The sequence below is a fragment of the Apteryx rowi genome, unplaced genomic scaffold, assembly GCF_003343035.1.
Source record: "Apteryx rowi isolate R43461 unplaced genomic scaffold, aptRow1 scaffold_230, whole genome shotgun sequence".
Classification (NCBI taxonomy): domain Eukaryota; kingdom Metazoa; phylum Chordata; class Aves; order Apterygiformes; family Apterygidae; genus Apteryx; species Apteryx rowi.
The window spans coordinates 291,037-313,057 of NW_020448642.1; the positions used below are offsets into that span (position 1 = coordinate 291,037).

At 37.3% G+C, this 22,021-nt stretch overlaps 1 protein-coding gene across 7 annotated transcripts in view; it reads right to left on the reverse strand.

The window, feature by feature from the left end:
- Positions 1–5,628: 5,628 nt before the first annotated feature.
- Positions 5,629–22,021, reverse strand: part of BVES (blood vessel epicardial substance) — a 33,025-nt gene continuing 16,632 nt past the window's right edge. For 3 of the 7 annotated variants that reach the window (XM_026065728.1, XM_026065729.1, XM_026065730.1), the window contains exons 4-8: positions 20,340–20,527; positions 19,256–19,364; positions 17,076–17,243; positions 13,647–13,788; positions 5,629–5,944 (exon numbers count right to left, since the gene is read on the reverse strand). In XM_026065728.1, the coding sequence (XP_025921513.1) occupies positions 5,820–5,944; positions 13,647–13,788; positions 17,076–17,243; positions 19,256–19,364; positions 20,340–20,527 (732 nt within the window). In that variant the 3' untranslated portion in view covers positions 5,629–5,819. The other 4 variants (XM_026065731.1, XM_026065732.1, XR_003253486.1 and 1 more) reach the window with 4 other exon arrangements.

Sequence of the window (22,021 nt, forward strand, 5' to 3'; positions counted from 1 at the left end):
GCCTTGGCAGCCTCTCCACAATGCCCCGCATCGGAGCACCCAGCGAGCAGCAAACCTCCCCGGACAGCAGGGCAGGTTGGTGGACAAGGGCCTACTAGAAAGAGTAATCTGTGTTCTCAAACTGTAAGAATTAGTTTGTGTCATAAGCTGAAGTTAATACGGTAAAAAATGGAGGATTGGTTTGTGTTTAGCAAAACCAACAGCTGAACTGATTCTCACCCTTCTCCCATTTATACGAACCTCTGCAGTACATGAACCTTTAGTTTGGGAAAGTGCAGTCAGATAGCTGCCGAGGTTTTGTCTCATTTTTAGCTAGAGAAACTCTTCATCTTGAGTCATTTCTACTTGAATGCAATGAGCACAGAATTCATTCTGTTAGAACATTTTATATACTATCAATTTTGCTCCTTCCCTTCATCGTAAGTCATTTGCCTGTTGCTTGTGTGTTATACGTCTTTCTTTGACTGGGAGAGAAGTGCAAATACACAGAACAATAAGAAAAGTACAGTGTGAAACTCTAGAAGGCAATGTGATCAGGGAAAATTATTTTTAAAAAATTGAAGGAAAGCATGGTTTTAAACACCCAGCCTTTAAGAGTGTAGGAGATTCATATTACTTGGCAGACAATGTCTATACTATTAAATTCCTCAGTTTTCTGGAACAAAACAGAGCACTGAGTACCAGTGAACAAAAGAGTATGATACAACAGCGTATCAGCGGATGCCTTTCAAGAAGCATCACTTTTGATCTGTTCTTTCCTACAAAGGATGATGGGGAATTCTTATCCCAAAGGCACTTTGCACAGGAAATCAGGATGTGACCTTAATAGATATTAATCCCCAAGGAGAAAGTTAAGGAGGAACTCAAGTATGGTAAATTACAACGGCTGGAGAGTATTAATTTGAGGCATCTGTTAGCTAAAGTAGCTGGGTGGAGGTTGTAACATAACTTACATTCATCCCTGCGCAAAGGCCTACTTTCTGCTCAAGCTGCAAGTTATGGGTCTTAAAGAAGTTTCCGAAAAAGAAAACAGCTGCTCTCTGGCTTCTAGAGTTTGTTAGTAAATATATAGGCATGACATGCCTGTAACTTACTTAGATTTGTAAAGTATTTTATGTTCATTAAGTGTTAAGTAAATGTTCTTGTGAATTAAAATTCAGGTAATGTTTAAGCTCACTGGAAATGCTTTATTCTACCTGTTGTCATAGTAACTTTATCAACTAGTCATAGTAACTTTACCAACTGAAAAGCCATTTTTTCCGTTAAATAGACCAACAAGAGCCCATCAACTTTTGCCACTTGCCAATCTGCAATGCTCTTTTAAAAAAAAAGTATATGGACTGCATTGCAATCAATATTGAATGCTCCTGTAACTTTTGCTTTCCTATTACCTTTCTGAAATCTCTAATGACTCTCATATTATCATCATCATGCTCTCAGGAAGTTTAAATGTCAGGGATAATTAATTAAGACCGTTTGTCTTCTCTTATTAATCCCTTAAGTACTGAGAACCTATTCTCCTTTAATCAGAAGCATCTGTGACCAGCATTGCAAGAGAGACAAAAAACAGCATTTTACTCGAAGAAGCACTTCCTAAGACTACATTTCTGAAACAATAAAGTAACTGTTGCTGTTATTCCAATAATATTAAAAGGTGCCACTACAGTTTCACTTTCCAAAACTCCATCAAAATGATATGTGGCTGTATCTGTGCTGGCATATCAAGCACAATGTTGCTTATGAAATTGTTAGCGTTCACATATGAAGATATTTCCTGAGCCCTTACTTTTGTAATATGCTCTGCATACATGCTGGAGATTTACTGAAGAATCTAGCTTTTGCATTTTTACTATATCAGCATTTCTGATCTAGTTTATTCTTACATTTATTAATTGGTGAAGTGCCTGTTTCATTATATCTTTGTTTTGCATTCTGACACCTATATCAAACAAAGCAGCCTTTTTCCATAGGGAGATTAAAATTCAGTTGTACTTATTTCTTAAATGTAAACATTATAGGAAAAAATAAAGGTTAGTACTTGTGTATCAGCTTTTTGGAATTTTTTTGGAATTTAAATACAGTGGATGTGTTTATAAATGGGCTTTTGGAAGTACATTCATACTACTGAAATAGTTTTGATTATTGAATTGACCAGATCTAAGCTTACCATTTACTGCAAACATCTGTGATAGACTAGAACCTGAGAGTTCTGTTTCTACCTTTAGAAAGCTAATATGGGTAATGAATAGTGTATTTCGTTACTATTAGGATAGTTGTAGAGGTTTACCTACTCTAAAATTAGAGCATTCTTTTACATGCCTGACTTTGAAATTGCCTATCTACAACTGATTTTCTGGATCCTCTCTAAAATGCCCAAATTAATTTTTTCAGTCTTAGACAATTTATTTAATGCAGATTTACACCCTAAGAATGAGCATGCAAGCACTTAAGCATATGAGTTACAGCTGAAGAGAATATGAATCAATTCTACATCAAGTTTATTCTATGTGATTTGAGACAAAGAATAGTTTGCTAATGAGAGGACATATTCTGAAATGATCCTCTAAGATAATTCTTAACACAGCAGCTGATTAACTTCTTTTAATTCTGTGTCCCTGACAAACGCAACATTCCATATGTATCTATATATGTGCTGAAATAATGGAATTCTTGAAAATTATAAAATTTTGATAACATTGCTAACATTTTGATAAAGCACATTCTTTTCTTCCATGGGCATTATGGTTAGCAAAAAGAATTATATGCTAATATAATTCATATGTGCTGCATATAGTAAAAGTTATGCCTAACAGATATATGATTTAAAAGTATATGTTGTTTTTATATTTTACTAGTCATAGCTTAAAATAAGCTAACAATGGATTTACAGTCTGTCCTTTACTCATGCACATGTACATTCCTCCTTTAAACCTAAATTATTATAGGATGCTTATACTTACCTTTTGCAATACCAGTGGAAAAAGGGTGCCTCAAAAAGCAGGCTACAGTTTATTTTAACTTCTGTTGTCTCTGAAAGAACTCTATTTGAAACAACAGGAACAAATGTAAACAGACTTTGCAAGTTGTATATATCAAGTAAACTTATTTACTATCCATTTTACCTACTCATCAGGGAATTTTAAAATTGCCAGTTAATGTATTTTTAGGAAATAAAATGTATTATCTCCTGTAGACTAACACATTTATCATTATTTGCAGTGTTTATTGCTGTAATATCATTGGCATGTGTGATGCTTTGCAGGCATGAAGATGACTTGGTTCTTATTCCCAGCATGCAACAATTTATGGTCCAGAAGCTGGGATATGTAACGTAGTCAGAGCTCTGTTCCTGTAGATCCTCTCTGATTTTTAAGAGGAATTCTGTCTCTCCAGGCACTGAGTATTGCTTGATTTTCTAAGCATACATAAGAAATGATCCTGTTAGAGAGCAAGGCAGAGGGAAGGAAACTATTATTTGGAGGCTACTTTGCTTTTCAGGTTACTGAAAAAGAGTTACTTTATAGGCAACATTGCTCTGTTACTTCAGCCACTCTTGCTTTTCTAGTTATTCACTTGCTAAACTATTTATGGTCTACTCCACTAGCTTAGTTTTTCTCTTTAACGGAGTTTGAAAACTGGCAGGAGTGAGAGAGAATTACATCAGGACAAAGATGTGCCTCACTATATCTCCTAGTAAGTAAAGCAATTCCCATTTTCTCTCTTACCCTTCCAGAAGCCAAGAGACAAGCTGGGAGGCTTAGCCTTTCTTTGTGACATTCAACTAACGGGACGCTTGTTTAGTTTCGCRTTCCCATGAGAAATCATGTGGCAGCATCCTTCCTCTGGCCAGCATATTTTATCTACAGGGATCATTTTATCTGGAAGGGGAATAAGACATCACTTCTTACCTGGAGCTTGAAACTGCTGCCCAGAGTTAGGAAGCATTCACCTGCCAATCCACAAATTTCTCAGCAGTTTGTTCTTATGAAGCTTGATAACTAACTAGTTGTAACAGCTTAGCTTAAAACCTGCAAATATATGCATAATTTTTTATTTACAAAGTCTGACTGTGTTGTAAATCAAAAAAAATGTAAGCATTTTAGACATATGATCCTCACAAGAGGATCCTCACAAGCCTGCAACTCTTGTAGTGAAAACATCATTACAACATTTCCATGTAATTCCACTAATTTTGAATTTGACCCTGCTTTGAGCAGGGCCTGGACCAGATGACCTGCAGAGGTCTCAACCTAAATTAGTCTATGATTATATAACCTATCCTAACAAAATGTCCTATAAGCATTGTTCCTTTTATTTAAAAAAATGAGACACCAAAAAACTCAGATAACCTTCTAACTGGCAGCTGCTAGAGTTACAAGGATACAATTTTTTCCTTTACTATACATTTTATTGCATAGAAAATATTTCATGTTTCTTTCTAATGTTGTCAGTTTTCTTGCTGTCTGTTGTGTTTTTGTTCATGGTGTAATCTGTTCAGTTGCTAACTTTTGACAGTCAGCTACTGAAAATGTGGTTTAATTTTTAATAGGCATTTATGTTTTAGTTGCTGAATCCCAGCTGTACTCCAGTAGACTCACAACTGATCCTATCTATCTTTGTGGTTTATCAGACAAGCAGTTTTAAAAGCTGTTTGAACAACACACAAATTAAAATGGGTGCAGGAGGACTTCCTATTTTTGGCATATAAAGACTTTTAGAACACCAAATTTAGATGATAAACTACATCAACTCCAAAATAAGCCAATGTGCTCTTTTGCATATGATGTGCGGCATAAAGGTATTTTACATCTATTTACACAAATCAGTAAGTAGGTCTCACCTCAGTGAAACATTTTTAACAATGCAAAACCAAGCAAATCACAAGACATATTGATGTAACATTAAACACTGAATTTAAATTCACAAAAGCAGGGGCATTCACAGTGCAGGTCAAAGCATTTAAGTGTGTTTTGATATTGCAAGGGCTTTTGAACAGTAAATAAATGGGTTATATAACTCCGAGGCAGGCTGATTCCAGGATGCATTATCAGGTTAAATTTCAGAAATTAAAATGGAGCATCAGAAAACAGAGCAAAACCAGACTCAAGACAACTCTGACTGCTTGAGAGTTTATGTCAAACTTCTCTTATTCCATGTAATGGTATTTTGTACAATATGATAAATGGAACTACCTACATTTACCTACATTTACCTAAGAAAGAAAAAGTTATGGTTGGAAAGGCAACATTAAACTAAGATATTTGGCAAAAAAGAAAAGTTAAAGTCATTATTATGATTGTAGAGTCAAGCAGTCAGGTTAGGAAATACCAGAATTGGAGGCAAATACCTACCAATATACACAGAAGGTTATCTGCATTATTTCATTTGAGACTCTCACAACAATGGTTTTAGGTAAAAGCAATATAGTTTTGGATAAAAGTTTCAAAATCTCCCACTGAAAAGCACTAAGATATAGGCTTCTAAAAAACTTATGGAAATGGAATAGGGGTTGTTCTGCCCCTAATAAGTCTCTAGAAATGTCAGGCTAGCCAGACATTTAATACTAAAGCTGTCATGGTAAGAGTCAAAGGAAATGTAAAACAAATACTCATGGCCAATAAACAAAAATAAAACTCAGATTTTTTTTTTATTTAGAAGTAAAATAAAATGTGACATTCTGTCTAGAAGTCACTGACATATGCTGTGGTAAAATCAAACATGAAAAGATGTTTTTAGCTTTCAGATTCCTTCCAAATTAAGCTTCTTCCTCTTGCATTTGAGTTTTGTACAAGCTCTTATATCTCTGAAGACATGTCTGTTTAAGGCAGCTGCTGGAGTTCAAGCTTATCAGCAGACGGTGCTTCAAAGACATCATCTTCAACACTTTCTTCTATTGGCTTCATTTTTGCCGAAGTTCTCAGGTAGGGAGATGTCCGGCCTGGGCCTGCCACAATTCCAAATAAATTATACAATTAATTTAACAATAAATGCTTGCTATATATACACCTATTTGTAATGAAGTTCCAGAATCTGATGTGATCAGATCTGATTGTGACAGAATCTGATGATCCTTTTCCAGTTCCCTCATAAAAGAATTTTATAACTGAGGGTTTTGTAACTATTTGGCCATTGGTATCAGGAAATTCTAGATGTGAGACTGCCAAACCTATATGAATCACCAATACCTTCCAGGTTCAAATTTTACAGCCAGTATAGACACAGAATTCTCCTCAATTTCAATGCAAGTCTTGATTGCATGAGATGCTCAACACTGTATCCTTCATAATTATTTTCTCATTGTTACACTCACCCACAAATTCTTCTCAACAAACAACAATATGACTTAAGTACAAATGGTATGTATATTTAGATACTTGCCTTAGCTGTGACAAAATTCGTAGGTTCACTGGGCAGACCTCAGACGGGTAAATGATCACAGCCCTAACTGCTTTAAAACCATGACATGTAAAACATACCCCCTACATAAACAACCGTAAAGAAAACAAGATAGATGTTAACAGATGAAGGCCACGTAACTTTTGACTTACAGTGATCTCATTGCTCTAAGACAGTCTGCTAGTAAAGCAGCAATTCATAAAGCTTGCCGGAGCAGAGTGCACAGAAAAGTCATAGCTGGCAAGAGGTTAACTGGAATTTTTGTGCAACCTACCACTGCAAAAGTTGATCCTCTACTATATGTAAATTTTCAGCATGAGGGTTTAATCACAGAACTCCTTTAACATTGGACAAACAGGTTAATTTCCCATTGTCCACTCTGAAAATTGTATCTGTACTTGAACATTTGTTCTCTCAGTACCCTCTTCCAGAGTTAAACAATCACAATAGTACAAGCTTCTAAACAGTTAGCATATGATGACCAAAAAGAATAGGAAAATCTTTTAAATATCTGTAGAAGAAAGAGCAAGTAGTGATGCTGTCTGACAGATCATCTATATAGAAGCTAAAAAGTCAAATTTTCATGAAAAAATACTGATAGCCACAACATACTGTTATTGCAGGGCTACTCTTATTACAAAGATTACTTTTAAAAAAAGTTTATCTTACATACAATAAACTACTCTGCTCAGAAAGCCTGGAGGAGGACTCCTTTGTGCTGCATGTTTTACACACAGAGAACAAAATATTAGCTACAGGCAAGACCAGCAGGCATTACGTTACTGCATTTCTTAAGTCACATTCAGGAWAACACTGTTAGGAATTAGCTTTTTAGAACTCTGTTACAAATATATCAATATTTTCTTCTAACATTTAAAAACTACTTTGATTAATTGCTATAATAAAGGGTTACTCGCGCACATTTTTATACACTGGAATTGTTAAGCACTTGTCTTCATATATATGTGTTTTTATGGCCAAAACAAGTATGTTTAGATCATTTAATTGTCTAAAACCAAGATCTGTGGATACACCTGGATGTAAAAGTGACTATGTCGGGCGACGCCAACAAATTACACTCAAAGGTAAAAGGAAGCCTGAAAATGTTGGACTAGAGCATCGGTTTTCTTTTTTTAGATTTCTATATTTGTATAGTTTAGCACTGTTTTTAGCACAGTTTTCTTTTGTTTGAAAGAGCTTATTTCTCTCCAGAAATCAGAAGTAAGAAGCCATTAAGTCTGTTGAACAGAATCCAATGTTAGGTCTAATACTATCAAGTTGTTTGGTTAAAAGACATGCCCTTGCTTTCTCCAAATGCAGAAAACTTGTCTATTTGTACCTCTATCCTGCGTTAGCCAGATGTTCAAGGGACTGAATCAGCTCTTGAACCCAGGCCTTCCATATACTGCTCTACTGCATTCTCTCCAGAACCCAAGTTCAAGTGCCTATTATACTAGTAAGCATATGAATGATTATCAAGCAATAGAATTATTGTGTAGAAACTAATATTAAAACATTTCTAAAAGGACTGAAAGCTGAAGCTACCCTTCTGACTGAGTTCAACTATTTCTACTTAACTCACATTTTGGAAAAAGAGATACATTAATTTCATTTACTAATAAGTTACATAGAGATGGATCATGTACATCAAGCACAAGTACCATGTGATAAACAAATCCCACTTTAATACCTTTTTGAGGATGCTTGCTGAGTTAATGTGATGTTATCAACAGAAAACATCATGCTGCAAACGACTCACTCCGTAAGCATTATAGAACTCTTGTTGGTTATTTCCTTAATATAAAAGCAGACAGTTAGTTGGATTTTTTAGTTAATTAAATTCAAAACACAGTTAATAATTGCAGTTTGGGGCCTATTAATTAGTATTTTTCTCCCTCTTGTTGCTAAACACTTCAAAAAAGCTTCTACATCAATTTCTTTAGAAAATTAATCAAAGCTGATAGTTTGGAGCATAGGATAAAAGCATAACTTAAAAAAAAGTTTGGATTATACAAAAGAATAAATTCACCATTTTGCAAGAATATGGAAATTAGGAGAATAAGATTTGTTTGTACTATAGTAGTCAAATCTAATCTTTGTAATGGGAAGCTTTTGTCCAGATGAGAGTCTGTCACCTAGCAATGACAAGACAGAATTCCTGTAGAGCTCCTGTACAGATAAGTTTCTTTATTTTTTTCTAAAAAGAAGTATATATGTCACTTCCATATGCTCCTCACTAAAATCTTGTGGTTTTCCCTCTCTCTCTCTTTTTTTTTTTAATGAACTAATTCACGGCTGCAGAAGGAGGATCCAGGGCAATACAGCACTGGGACAGTGTGCTTCAGCACGTACCTCATACCAAATCCTAAAAAATACAAAAGCAGACTGACTATGCTGCACTGGCAGCATCCAGGAGAAGCTTTTTAAAAACACAATAGGGAAAAGTTATTGGCAGCTTTTTTTCCTCATTTTTCTCTGGACTCTGAAGAAAAGTGCAGACATGGCTACAGTACAGTATCAATACCAATCTTCAGGCAGAGCTCACCTTGATAGGAAACCCATCTTTGGCAATGACATTACATAGGAGTAACAGACTAACCTGCTATTTCAGCAAAAAGAAAGATTGAAGCATTACAGTTTGGTAAGATAAACAATCTTTTATCAAGTCAGAAGTATGGAAGTCAGAAATTTTGCATTAACCAAAAGGCAAAGAAAAATAAATGACCATATTTCCTGAGGTGTATCATACACTGCTATACGGGTACCCGCCCTGCCTCCCCCAAAATAAGTGAAAAAATTGGACTCTGGAAGTTGCTACCTCATCCATTGTTGCCAATGGTGTGGTGGCAGTATCAACACCAACAGCTGCTGTAGTGGGTAATTACACAATATAAGAGACATTTAACCCCCCTTTTGGAGGAAAGTACACACCCTACTCCAGAAAATATAGTATATAAAAAAAGAAAAAGTACAGTAGAGTAGTGCATTTATCAAGTATGTGCTAAGAATGGACATATCTTAGGGATTAATGTAATTACGGCTGAAAATTGCATACATTTAGATTACTTTCTCCCAAAGCTGAAATAGTGGTGCAAGTGTTCTGCTGCTAAGTCTGAAAGAGAATTTCAATTCTAGCTAATTGCACAAATACAATTTTACAATTTCTTTCAGGCTTCCAAGTGAGTAGATCTGTCCAAGTGCACTCTATGCAAATGAGTGGCTTGAAGGTATGGAGCTTTGCCTTGGAACAGGTGAAAAGCCAGTCAACACCTTATGGGTAAATATCTGAGGACAGACCAACAGGGCAGACTTCATGGTAGGTATCTGCTACAGGTTCCCTGATACAGAAGAGGAAGTAGACTGAAGCCTACTTTAGACAACTGGATAAAACCTCATAATCGCAGGCCTTGGTACTTGTGGGGAACTTTAACCACCCCAATATCCGGTAGAAAGGGCTTGGTGTAATAAGTCCAGGAGATGTCTGAAGAGTGTTGAGGACGATTTCTTCACACAGGTGATTGATGAGCCAATTAGGGGAGGTGCTCTGCTGGACCTGTCACTGATGAACAAGGAAGAACTGGTCAAGGAGGTGAAGGCTGATGGTAACCTTGGCTGCAATGACCAGGAACTGCTGGAGTTTAAGAGGCAGACAAGAGGGCCAGAAAAATAGAATTACAACCCTGGACTTCCGGACAGTGGCTTGCTTAGGGATCTGCTTGGCACCATCCCATGGGACATGGCCCACAAGGGCAAAGGGGCCCAAGGACAGCTGATTGATCTTCAAGGACACCTTCCTCAAAACCCAAGAGCAGTCCATTCCAGCGTGCAGAAAGTTGAGCAAGCGTGACAGAAGGCTAGCATGGATGAACAGGAAACTTCCGGCAGAGCTCAGACACAAAAAGGAAGTACACAAAAAGTGGAAGCAGGGACAAGCTACCTGGGAAGAATACATAAACATTGTCCAAGCATGCAGGGATAGAATTGGGAAAGTCAAAGCTCAGCTGGACTTGGAGCTAGTTAAGGGCAACAAGAAGGGCTTCTACAAATACATTGGCAACAAAAGGAAGACCAAGGAAACTGCGAGGCCGTGACTCAGCCTCAGGACATGGGTCCTAGTGACAAAGGACATGGAAAAGGCTAAGATACTCAATACCTTTTTTGCCTCTGTCTCAACTGGTAAGGCTTGTCCTGACGCCTCCCAGGTCTCTGAGTCTAGTGACAGGGACTGGGAGAGTGATACATGACTTAACAGTAAAGGAAGTGCCCAGTGACAGGACAAGAGGCAACAGGCACAAACTGAAACACAGGAAGTTCCATCTGAACATAAGGAAAAATTTCTTTACTGGGAGGGTGACTGAGCATTGGAACAGGTTGCCCAGAGAGACTGTGGAGTCTCCATCCTTGGAGATATTCAAAAGCCGTCCGGACAGGGTCCTGGGCAACCTGCTCTAGGTGACCCTGCTTGAGCAGGGGGGTTGGACTAGATCTCTAAAGGTCTCTTTCAACCTCAACCATTCTGTGAGGACCAAGTTAGGGCCCACTGAAGCAAACTGGGTATATACAAGTCTGTGGGACCACATGAGCTGCATCAGCAAGGGTGATGAGGTTTGGCTGAGCTAATTGTGAGGTCGCTCTCTATCATCTTTGAAAGTTCATGGCAATCAGGGGAGAGGAAAAAACCATAGTCACATCCATTTTCACGAAGGACAACAAGGAGGATCCAGGGAACTACAGGCCTGTCTGCCTAACTGCAGTCTCCAGTACAGTTATAGAGTCTATCATATCGTCTATCATATCCCCTCCTGGAAGGATGGGTCACACATGAAGGATTGGAAGGTTATTGGGAAGAACCAGCATGGATTTACCAAGGACAAATTGTGCCTGACCAACCTGCCTTCTGTGGTGAGATGACAGGCTCTGTGGACAAGGGGAGTGCAGTGGATGTTGTTTACCCGGACTGTCGCAAGGCTTTAAACAGTCTCCCACAGTATCCTTCTAGCCAAACTGGTTAGAAATGGACTGGATATGCAAACTACACAATGGGTGGAAAACTGTCTGGACTGATGAATCCAAAGACTGGTGAACAGCAGTACAAAATCCAGCTGGCAGCCAGTTACTAGCAGTGTCCCTCAGGGGTCAGTACCAAGGCCTATAATGTTCAGTGTGTTTACTAAGGACCGGGATGACAGGATGAAACACACTCTTAGCAAGTTCGGAGACCACAGTGAAGAAGTGACGGGAATGTTGATATGCCAGCGGGTAGGGCTGGTATTCAAAAGGGCCTTCACAGGTAGGAGAAAAGAGCTGACAGGAACCATATGAAGTTCAACATAGGCAAAGGCATGGGACACAGCAACCTGATGCAATACAGGCTGGGCACCAACCAGCTGGAAAGCAGTTTTGCAGAAATGGACTTGGGGTCCTGGTGGACAGCAAACTGAACATGAGTCAGCAGTGTGTCCCTGTAGAGAAGAAAGCTATCCATATACTGGGCCATATTAGCAAGAGGATAGCCAGCAGGTCAATGAAAGGGATTAATTCAGCACTTGTGAGACAGGATCTGGAGTGCTGTGTCCAGTTTCGGGCTCCCCAGTACAAGAAAGACATGGACATACTGTGAGTGCAGTGGAAGGCAACCAAGATGGTCAGGGGCTGAAGCACATGACATACAYAGAGAGGCTGCGAGAACTGGGTTTGTTCAGCCTTATGAAGAGAAGGCTCACAGGTGATCTTACTGCTGTCTTCAGCTATCTAACAGGAGGGTATAAAGAAGACAGAGACAAACTCTTCTCAGAGGCATGCGCTAAAGAACAAGGGACAACAATCATGAATTGTGATAAAATAAGTTCTGAATACATATAAGGAAAAATTTTTCACAAGGGTGGTCAGGCACTGGAACAGGTTGCTCAGAGAGGCTGTGGAATCTTCAACCTTGGAAATATTCAAAGCTTTAGCAGACATGGTCCTGAGCAATCTGCTTTAGCTGGCCCTGCTTTGAGCAGGATTTTGGACTAGACAGTCTTCAGAGGTCCCTTCATACCTCAATTATTCGGTGATTCTAAATGTCCTTTCAGGGAACAGAGGAGAAATAAAGAAAATAAAGCTAGAATTTTCACCAGTCTTTAACAACTATATCCAAGCTGTCACTCTCAACATTCTAGTAGGGTGAAACACTAGCAGGGCTTTTGCTTCCCTGTATTTGGGAATGCAGACTGTATCAATGGTAAGGAGTGGAAAGGGATTGGCCCTCCAAGCCTGAAGGAGTTCTTGGATAAGAACTGAGGAAGACAATGGAGAACAGACAATTAAATGGGAAAGTGTAAATACTTTGAAACACTTTCTTCAACTTACCAGAGAATTTAACCCTAATGAATGACAGGTTTTTTTCCTCATAGCTTTAAATCCTAATTAGCAAAGAATAAGATTCCTCAAACCAAAATAGATAATCCTATGTGACCCTTTTAAATTGTGTTAAATAGACAGCTTATGCCAAATAAGACAGTTGAGCATCTTTGGGGTATTTTGTTCAAAAGCTGCTTTCAGATTTCAGACTACTACTTAAGTTTGCTTAGATCCAAGGAAATTAAAAGTAACAAATAAAAAAAAAACTTACAAAGAATTGTTTAAAAAGTTTCTATAAAGATATAAATTGCAAGAGTAGAAGCAAAAGGTCAGAACATGGCTTCCCTTATTTCATCTGTTCTATACTACTCCTGCCACGCAAAGTGCAGGGAAGGAACGCCTGACAGGATATTTGGAGATTTTCCAGGTGACATCAAAATATTAGTTCTATATCACATTTCTCCAGACTTTGCCAATACAAACTGTCTCAGGAGGAAATGCAGAGCACCAAGTTGCTGAGAGGAAATGTTTTGTTTGGTTTTCAGTTCCTACAAGCACCAGTCACAGACCAGAGTAGACACTACTGTGACAGGCACTATACATTCACACTGATTTGCTCCATTACTGTAAGAAAATCATATTATGTTGACACATTCATATTATGCCAAAAATTATTACAATACTTTGCTTTTTTTCCAGTGTCTACATGAAGTAGCTTAAGTTGCCATACAAAGCCTTAAACATCTTACGAATTCCCTGCATTTAGGTCTTTCCGCTTACTCAGTTTACAGTAGCACCCAAAATAAGCTAAATTCTGCTCCTATTGAAGACAACAGTAGTTCTACAATCATTTTTAATGATCAACCAAGATGTGTTCAAAATTGGCATCAACTATTTTGAGAACTCACGAAGAGAGGATGCAGAGGAAGTCCCACGGAGAAACATCTGTAAGCCATCTTCACTGTCACTGGTACTGGCCATGCTGTTTCTCATCTGCATCACAGAGAGCTGTGAGCAAAGACTAGGCTGTCGATCAATCTTTTTTGAGGCCTATAAAAAAAATGTTATTTTAAAAAGGTATCAAGTAAATTAGAAATAAAAATGGAAAATAAGTATTTCCTCTGCAGTAGACACTCTGAGCTCAGCTATGACTATTCACGAATCAATTGGTTAAAGCAAGAGAGTCTATGCAGGGTATATTGACTTAAATGAAAATATTCTAGTTATGTAGGAAGGGCTTGTACAATACGATTTTCGTTTGAGGAAGAATAAAAAAGTATTACAACTTCCCATAACACTCACCCTTAATTTCTATAATAACATACATTTTCAGAAGTTATAAAACAGTTAAAATAATCTTAAATTCACGTGACTATTTTTTACTAAAAATAAAGACTTGGTAAAAACTGAAGCTAAAATGAAAATGTAATTTTACAAAGAAATTTACATAAAATTATGAAGCCAATTTTACATTGCTTTATATGATTCTAGTATTTGTAAAGGACTTGGGAATGAAACATATACTCAACATGTTAAACTGAAGGTAGCACACAGAAATGTCAAAATTGTTACTAGCTAGAATACAGTTAAACAGATCTTTTCTGTTCATACTGATACATATCTGTATATTATTTAGATATATTTGTACCATACAGTGGAAAGTACAGACAGGGTAAGTGCAAAACTGGACACTTTCAGCCTCGATTTCACCTAGTGCAATAAGTTGGGCATCCATTTGATTTTCCACACTCTGTACATACAACAGAGCACTAATTAAAATAAACATTTCAGACAGCAGGCACAGCCTTTTGAAAAAAGCAGTAACTGTGGTCTCAACACAATACAAGAATTAGAGAGAAAAAGGCAGAAGCTCTAAAGGGAATGTGCTGATCCCAAACATTTGCATTATTATTTTTACAGAGGTGTGCAGATGTTAAGCCAGAGGGGGAGAGAAGAAAGCAAAATGGATAGGAAAGACAGAGAGAATAGGATGGAGTTGTAATGACACAAAACAGCAAAAGACAAAGAAGAGAAATCAAAAGAAGGAAAAAATGGAGGAAGAAACCTACACTACAAAAAACCTTAATGCCAAGTCTTCTAAAAGTGACTAGTGATTTGAAGATACAGTTTGCACCAACGGCATCTAAAAGAAATTTGAATTTTGGAGAGTGTTACGATATGCTTCAAAATCGGATCAATTTGTATGGTGTCAGCAGAAGGGTGTGACTAAAGCTGCACACAGAAATTCACACATCAGTTTTGAAAATGATTTCCAAAGTATTCTTCCCAAGAAGGGGAGATCCAAGCACTGAAACATAGCAAAAATAGTACTGATAAAAATGACCTATKCTAGAAGAAGTATAAGGGGAAAAAAAAGATAAAGGGGAAAAAGTAAAATAAGAGACATAGAACAAGAAGAGATTTCTCTGGCAATAAATGTTTTCATATTGCATCCATGTTTAAGACTTTTTGAAGGATGGCTTGAATTCCCTATGAGGTGAAATTGCAATGTTTCAGTAAATCCATGTTTTAATAGAATATATCATTTAATTCAGCAACTCTTTTCTGCCAGATGTTGGCAACTAGCCTCCATTAAAGTCTAACCATCTCTCTGGGATTTTTAAAAAATATTTCAAAGGTATGATAAGGACCTTTCACTTGAAAATGACCATTTACAAAATTACAGTGTGGCATCATGTGACATTATTCCTTCATTTCAAAAATTATTTATACTAATGTTAAGTTCTACAGTGCCAGAAGCCAGCAGCACAAATCAGATGCAGATGATTTTATACACTAGGCACAATACTCTAATGCTGTCATCCTTCCATGCATAAAAAAAAAAGAAAAAAAAAGACATGGTGAGTGAAAAAAAGGAGTCTGCCAGGAGATGTAGTCTGAATGCAATTCTTAGCACACAAAGGAAGCATGTTGCTACATGTTCCTGCAGAGGCCATACTCAAGAAATGACTTACTGACTGTACGGATACATTCCGATTAATACAATACATCTTTGTCCCCTATAATTTTTGCCCTCCTTAAAAAAAAAAAATTAACCACACACTATAAGATTACTTCATAGGTGGTACATTCCTGCTAGATCACATCTGTGTTATTACATCAGCAAGACTGACAATCAATGAAAACAGTGAGCTGAAATAGTTTTGAGCATTTGATTCCAAGACAGTGTAACCCTCTATTGCACTGGCCAGAAGGCAGAATAAAAATGCTTTATTGCTGTAAAATTGTTTCTCCAACAATTCTCCCTTCTTTCTTTCTGTTAACAGTACAAAATTGAGAAAAAATATAATTTTTAATTAGCTGTAAGTAAATTTCAAGTCAAACCTGTTGAGTTCTGTTGTATAATTACCAGTGGCAGTCATTCCTTTTGGATCATTTCCCAGGACATTCACAACTTTGATTACAGAAGTGGCTATTTAACCTTTTTGTGAGACATTTATGGGCAACCTGATGAGATGTATTTTTGCTTTGAGTTAGGGTGAGTTAAATCCCAAAACACAGAACATGGAAAGACTGTATTATAAATATTCCAAGTTTTTCATAGATGATGGTGAAGGTTCTTCAAATAAATCATACAAAAACCCTACAGCCACCACATAAATAGTAGAAGAATGCACTAGCATAAGCTGAGTTACCTTCCAAACCATGAGAAGCCATTTAACTAAGAAAGGAGACAAAATGAAAGTAAAACAAGATAATCAATATATCTGTGACTATATCCAGACCACTTCCCGTGACGCCTGAAACACAGTCCCTCTACATGCAAAGAAGATGAGTTATATTCGGACCACTTATTAAAGGTATTTTATATAGATTTCATGCCTCCCTTCACTGACTACATCATAGCCTAACATTCCCTTTTCTTTGATGTCTGCAACTCTCAAACACGTTGGAATTCTCCTTGGCAATCAGCGTCATCCAGTTGTTTGACCTCAGCAAGTGATTTCTTTCCAAAAAAATACACTTCTTTGTACAAAGGCACCCATTTGTTAATAAGGAAGGATATCCAGGAAAAAACATGATTTTAGCAACTAGTCATCATGCCTACTACTTGGCTAGGAATATCTGCACTAGCCACTTAGGTCTGATTCTCAGTTATTCCTCTTTCTTGCACATTACCATGCTACCATTAAACAATATTGCTGCTGACAAAATGTTTTGCTGACTCGTGCTTTGTCACTAAAAAGAACTGAGTAGGAATTCAGCAACAGGTAGCAGCAGGTTAAGAACAAGGTGCTTTGAGACAATTTAAAGTTGAGGTAACAATACATTTGTGTGAGGCAAGAAAATTCCCAAACAAAATTTCAACTGCTTACCTTGTCATTTAAGGTTGGGTCATTCAATGAGTAGAGTTTATTTGTAATATCTTTGCCAATAAGATACCTAAAGATCTCATAAAGAAATGGCTCAGATTCCAGAAAATAAGTCAGCCTTTCCCTGGACCAGCACAGGAACTTGCAGTTATCATCTGCAATAATGGTGACCTGAGAAAACACATACTCAGAATTAGCACTTCTCTCTTGCTTTAAAATAAGTGATACTATTTTATTTGTGCCTACATTTAAAATAACTCTTAAAGCTATAAATTACTTTAGGGTACCCCTTAGAAAATAGTATTTACAAATTTAAAACTACTCACATATTTGTTATCACTGTATTTTTAAAGACATATGGCCAGTTCATTTTTCAGTAAATCTGGAGGCAGATAATTATGGAAGGTCTCTTACAGTGTCCACAACTGTAAACATTTATGACAGAGAACATTTACATACAAAGTCAGTCCTACACTGATGACACTATTCACAACCCAATAGGCCTACATGTTACTAAGTTTTAGTCCACGTCATTGTAACCAAACAGCAACAACCAGTATAATCCAAAGATCGTTGTGAAAGAGTTTTTAGAGATTTTGAAAAAATCGTTTCATCTTTCTCTGACCACTTTGTGGCCCGATCTTGCGATCTCACAAGTACAAACTTCTAGCACTTGAGCTGAGGAACTATTTGATTCATTATTGACAATTCTGCTACTGACAGTTACAGAGAAGCTTACATCTTCTCTTGGAAGGTTTAACACTTATAAATACATAGCCAGATTTGTCATTCTATGCCAGTAGAGGGCAGCGGCATACAAAAACCATTATAGTTCAGTGTTAGTGCAGTAGTATATTTTACAAAAGAAAGTAAACCAACTATGAAGAAATAAGCTGCCCTCTACTATTACAAGTTAATTTTACCTCCTAAAAAATAAAAATGTAAAAAACCTAAGAACTAATGGAAAACTGTCACACAAACATGGTTTTTAACTTCACTGTCTGTAATATGAGTACACAAGCTTAGGAAGAATTCATCAGTATCGCCAGCAGATGGAGCCCTTAAGACTTAATACATGTCCTACTTCAACGGCAATGCTGAGAATATTTATATTGCAGTGTGCTGAAATCATAAAAAGCAAGCAAAACTCAGAAGTGAAGGATGTATATGGTAGTAGATTATAATAATATTTAAGGTAGGCACGGCTTGAGGCCTAAGCTTTTTCCTTTCAGTGGAAATGATTCCTGTCTAGCCATTTACAAAAGAAATAGTATGAAGAGGACTGCAATTCTGCAGGATTCCTCACTGCTGTGAAATGAATACATCTTGACAACTATCTCTCTTTGGCATTAAGCCTAGTACTTGACTGGAACATATTACATCAATCACTGATTTTAGATTCTACATTACTCTTCCTCCCTCCCTTTTCTGTTATGATACCAGTGTGGATATATCCAGTTAAGCCACAGGCTAGTAATTACCACTCGTATGCAGTTAATATCAAGTAGGGAGCAGCAAAATACTGATTTCAGTATTATGTGGAGAAAACCTACTCTAATAGCACTTTTTACTGCAAGCTATTGTATAATATATCCATTAATGTACTGGTATAATTACACCACTGCTCAATATTGTTCCCCATAGGAATGTTTTTATTCAAAATAGCATTATGTCTTTCAGTTAATGTTGCTTTAACAACTTTCAAAATGACAGAAGCATTAATATGTTTAAATAAACATCAATTTCAAACTATTAGTGCTTGAATCTTTAAAATCTTTCATTTCAGTAACACCGAAGATTACTCTAAGTGCAGAAAAAGACTTTTTCCTTTTTTTGTTTTTAAACTAGTGAAGGGACCACTCACATCATCTCTTTTTCCAGTAAAAGCTATCTTTTAAATTATTTGTCCTGAATAATATTTTAACACAAAATAAATTTGTGAATAGTAAAAAGAAAGAGGGAACAGAACAGCTGGTCGGTGGACACCATCATAGTATTGTTTTGCAGCATTTCATTTTAAGTTATTCTTGATATGGGCCATCATTAAACATCAGTACTAGAAAGCTAGCAAAATTATGCAAGCCAAATAGTTCACTGTTGATCAAACTTATACTATGGGTACTAAGCTGTTTTTTTTAATAGCTCGTTAGTTCATATCGAGTGACATTTAAATCAAAGTGTACCTGGAATTTCTCACCCCGATTCATCTGAGTTGATCGAAATTCAGGAGAATCTATAAAGGCACAAGGGTAAATATTATGCAGAAAGTGTCCTCGATAAGAGACCTTCATTCTGGAAATAAAAATGTATGAATCAACATTTTAAAATCATGGAGGTTGAATAACTTAATTTAAATTTGAATATGGTTATTGACAATGGTAACGCAGAAGGTAACAGGCTAAAATATGTACATCTTCTGGAATTTCAGCCAAAGAGCTAACCTGTTTTCTGTCTAAACCTCCACTGATTCCAAATAGAACAGGCTACCAGCCAATTTTAGTTGCCTGATGTTGTGTGTATTCTCAAAACATTGCTTTTCAGAATGAGAAAGGTCTGAAAGGTAATGCCATGCTGCCAGAAAAAAAATCAGGCTTCCTTTAGAAAATCAGCTTCACAGAAATGAGCAGCTAATGACTTCAGAGTCAAGGAAAAAGGATGAAACCTGATGGCACTGTTGCCACCCACAGAAATTGGTTAAAATATTGGCCAGAACTTAAGAGCTTCATGATTACGGTCTAGCCACGGGATTTTATGAATCAGGCCCTTTCCCATCTGTGTTTTGCCAGCCCCAGGACAACGCGCCTGCCTCTTTCTGTTTGCATCTATTACTTGCAATGAGTCAATTTCAAGAGGCCTCTTGTTTTAAGTTCCACTGAAGCATAATTTTTTTCTCCTCAAGTAGTGCTTTTTAACCTTAAAATCCAAGTATGCACTGAGAAGATGACTTAAGTAAGACTTCAAAGAAGTTTCTTGCTTGTTCTGGAAGACACTACCTTTGGTATTACACAAATATAATCCCCATTAATATCAATGTGGCTGCACACACAAGTGGAGGCATAATATGCTCTCAGTAAGATCCATCACTATCAGTTGAAAACAGTGTCACAAAAGGCTATAGACCTTTTAACATAACATAACAGCCCATACGGGTAGCCCATAACATATTACAGTCAGTAACATTTAGAAAGCTAACAAAAAACCCCAACTTTCTAATGTATTCAGCCATCACCCAATACATAAGCTGTTCCCAAGCTTTATAGAACCTACTTCCCCTTCAGCAGGATGCTTAGTCTATCATCAACTGATGTTTTATCCTCTGCAGCATAAGTTTGACCTGTCTTTAAAGTCTGAATATTGCAGAATTGTCCAGTTAATCTTTGGAACAGATCTGGAGGCACATGGAGTGGTTCAAACATTCTCTTGTAGAGACTGCTAAGCTCCTTTTCTATCTTAATCTAGAATACAAAAACAAAAGACATCAATAAACACAGATGGATTAGTCAATAAAAAGGTAAGACTGCATGGGTGTTGTAGTTGCTATGTCTTTGTTTAAGTTTAAAAAAGGAAAGAACTGGTAAATGTGTGACATCCATCCACAAACGCTGTCTATGAGAAAGGGACCAAAACCTTAGCTAAAACTAGGATAGAACTCTTGGCACTTTAAGATGCTATTCCATGCAAGTGGCATGTTAAATCAGTTACAAGGAGTATTTTGAGACTTCTGTTGATGTAACAGCAAATAGAACTTGGGCCAGAATAACACAGAAAAAATGAGGCTACTTGCATTTTTCACACCACATCCATGTCTCATTCTGACTATCTCTCAGACTCTCCTGGGAGCACCTTTCATCCCTTACATTCTTGGCTCACTTGCAGCAGAAAAGCAAGACTATGAGTCCTGAAAAACAATACCATCATACTGAAACTGCACGTAATGAGGGAGGAAGAAATCAGTGCCAGCTGAACATCCCACATCTAGGAGCCCACCCAAACTCAGGCGGCAGCAATGGAGGAGAGGAAGCTGGCTGAAATCCCAAGCCTGGAAGTCTTTCCTGAATGAAGGCAGCAGGGAATGAGACAGTGTCCTGACCTCCCCTAAAGCAGAGGCAGCTTGAACAGAAGCCTGCATATTTGCTGGGAGGAAAACAAGTCAGAAAAAGGAGCATCAGATAATGAAAAAATAAAATACATATAGAACAGAAAACATAGAAAAGCAACAAAGAAAAGAGGCAGAAAGAAGGGGAAAGGAGTCACCACTTCAACAAATCAGAACATTCCACGTTGACAGAGTTTTCTAGATTTTTTTGTATTTCAATGTTGAAAATAGGGGAGGAGAGAAGAGGCAGGCACAGGAGTAATTTTTCAGCTGGACACAGCCAACAGATGTAGCCCGAGAAACTGCTGGGCACCTTGTGGCTGACAGAGGGGGAGTTCCAGAACGACTATGGGAGTATTCAAGGCTGCCTGAGGCCCATGAGGGCCTCAAACTGTCAAGCACATGCTATTCCTTCCCTAAGGGAGTATTTTAGGAAAAAAATATTTTCGAGAGCCTATGAGAGATATGTATTCTCCATCAAAAATCGGCCCTGAACTGCTCTTATAGTGGAGTTACGTGTGTGTATGAAACAAAATGAGGCGTAACAAAAGTTCTTGGAAAAAATGACAATTTTTTTTTGTAACATTTCAGATTTATTTAAATCTAGAACAAACTGAGCTGAAGGAGAAACTTTCTAGATTTACGAAGCCATACTTGTGAAGTATTTTACCTACAGCCTCATTCACTGGATGCAATTCAGCCCATATATGGGCCACTGAACTCCAAGGGAATCACTTCAGAATGACAATCAGGTAGAGATGGTGGGTTAATCCCACAACAGTTGTACACAGTTAGTTACTAAATTCCTAAATAGGAAGAAATAAGGTAGCACGTGACCGTGACATTATCATTT